The 2,852-nt window shown below is 24.4% G+C and overlaps 1 protein-coding gene across 1 annotated transcript in view; it reads left to right on the forward strand.

Annotated features, from left to right (window-relative positions):
- The window catches only part of LOC137629381 (corticotropin-releasing factor receptor 2-like), a 138,002-nt gene that overhangs the window by 91,838 nt on the left and 43,312 nt on the right, over positions 1-2,852 (forward strand). Inside the window, exon 6 of the mRNA XM_068360632.1 lies at positions 1,735-1,793. Within this exon, the coding sequence (XP_068216733.1) occupies positions 1,735-1,793 (59 nt within the window). The remainder of the gene's footprint in view (positions 1-1,734; positions 1,794-2,852) is intronic.

Below are 2,852 nucleotides of genomic sequence, written 5' to 3' on the forward strand. Positions count from 1 at the left end.
GGGAGACTATAGATCTATCTGCTGAGTCATCAGCAGCCATTACCTGGCCCTCCTTGGTCCTAGCTTGGGTGTAGAGGAGGACTTGGGCGCTGGTCATAAGAATTCATGTGCAGACTTCAAACTTTTAACAGATGTTGAACGCTGATCATAAGTATTCATGAGAACACTTCAAACTTTTAACTGGTGTTGAACGCTGATCATAAGTATTCATGAGCACACTTCAAACTTTTAACAGATGTTGAACGCTGATCATAAGTATTCATGAGAACACTTCAAACTTTTAACAGATGTTGAACGCTGATCATAAGTATTCATGAGAACACTTCAAACTTTTAACTGGTGTTGAACGCTGATCATAAGTATTCATGAGCACACTTCAAACTTTTAACAGATGTCTTTTCGTGTTATTATTAAAGCGTTTACCACAATAACAAGCCTATAGTTTAGTGGTTTCTCAGACTACATGTTGTAGTATGGCTACAATGCAATATAAGCTTTTATGCAACGATTAATTGGATCATTACTAGAGATAATTGAGTTAGTTTATTTCGGATTAATTGTTTTATTTTTGCTTTATATTTTGAAAAAAACTTTAGGTGATATAATTAGGAAGCGTCCGATATCAAAATGATGATGGGATAATCTTCTTAGGATAGAAACATTTATATGCTTGTATATCTGTTGCACACATAAATATATATATATGTATATATATATATATATATATATATATATATATATATATATATATATATATATATATTTGTATTTATGTATATATATATATATATGAATATATATATACAGTATATATATATATATATATATATATATATATATATATATATATATATACATAAATACAAATATATATATATATATATATATATATATATATATATATATATATATATATATATTATACATATATATGTGTATATCTTTATATATATATGTATATATATATAATCTCTTCCTAGCTTATTGATATAAAGGGCCTCGGTTAGATATCACCAGTCTTTTCTTTCTTGAGCTTTTAATTCAATACTTCTCCATTCATCATCTCCTACTTCACGCGTCTTAGACTTCAGCCATGTAGGCCTTGATCTTCCAACTGTTCTAGTGCGTTGTGGAGCCCAGGAGAATGATTTGTGATCTAATATCTCTTGGGGAGTATAGAATATATATAATATGAATAATTAAATTTCTCAAATTTGTTTTAACATTAACTTGACACATAATATTACCATAAACTATCTTAATCCAACCTTTAATCTAGTCCTTAACGTTATTTACACTGATAGATATAGCAAGTAACAATTCATTTCATGGCATAACATTTAGATATTACATATGTAAATCATTTGATAAAAGGGAACTAGATAATTAACTGGTCTTTTAGACAAGCCTGTATTATGTATTTGTATTTAATATCCATTTATGGATATTACGTGAAATGTCCGTTATGTTATCATAACTCTGTATACGAAAAGGTCAGAGAGAGAGAGAGAGAGAGAGAGAGAGAGAGAGAGAGAGAGAGAGAGAGGAGAGAGAGAGAGAGAGAGAGTGATCATTATGAAATATCTTCCTTGTGAAATGTAGCAAATTACTTCAAAAGAATTTTCAACTCGGGGACTTTCCTCCAAACATTTTCCTAAAATAACGAGTGTCTCGAACTATTAGTAAAAACTTTCTGAAAGCAACACATAATTAATCTTCTTGTGTTCAACTTAGAGAATTTGTTGCAGTGACGGAGGTGCACAATTTACTTGACAGAATAAGAAAGTGTGCAAGTGAAGATAGTTTGCAGCATTGTTTTATTACTTTAATTTTTTTGCAGAGAATTTTATATACTTTTTCTTTATTGAGATAAAGATACAAATTTATATAAATACATATATATATATATATATATATATATATATATATATATATAAATATTTATATATATATGTGTATTTATATATATATGTATCTATATATATGTATTAAAGCTACAAATTTATGTAAATACATATATATATATATATATATATATATATATATATATATATATATATATATATATATATGTATTAAAGATACAAATTTATATAAATACATATATATATATATATATATATATATATATATATATATACTGTATGTGTATACATATATATATATATATATATATGTATATATATATATATATATATATATGTATATATATATACATATATATGTGTGTGTGTATATATACGTATATATATATATATATATATATATATATATATATATAATATATATATATATATGCATAATATATCTATCTATATATAGATATAGATATATATATATATATATATATATATAATATATATATATATGTATGTATATTAAATATACATATATAAAACATATATGCTACAACAAAATTAAAAAAAAACTGTTCATTATTAACTAGAAAAAAAAGAAAAGCCACTGATCATGAATACCTAGAAAATGAAAAAAAAAAAAAAAACTGTTCATAAATAACTAAAAACTCAATAAAAAAGACTTGTGTTTTTAGCCTTGTGCTACAACAAAATTAAAAAACAAATGTTCATGAACAATTGAAAAAAAAACGTAAAAAATTAAAATTGTTCCATACATAACTATAAAAAAACTACGTGTTTCTAGCCTTATGCCACAACAAAAATTTAAAAAATAACTGTTCATGAATATCAAAAAAAAACTAAAAAAGAAAGGTTTATAGATAACTAAAAAAAAAATATTCATAAATAACAATAACAAAAAAATCCTTCATGTTCCTAGCCTTGTGCTACAACAAAATTTATATTATGCCACAACAAAATTTGAAAAAGACAGCT

This window comes from Palaemon carinicauda, chromosome 37, assembly GCF_036898095.1.
Source record: "Palaemon carinicauda isolate YSFRI2023 chromosome 37, ASM3689809v2, whole genome shotgun sequence".
Taxonomy (NCBI): domain Eukaryota; kingdom Metazoa; phylum Arthropoda; class Malacostraca; order Decapoda; family Palaemonidae; genus Palaemon; species Palaemon carinicauda.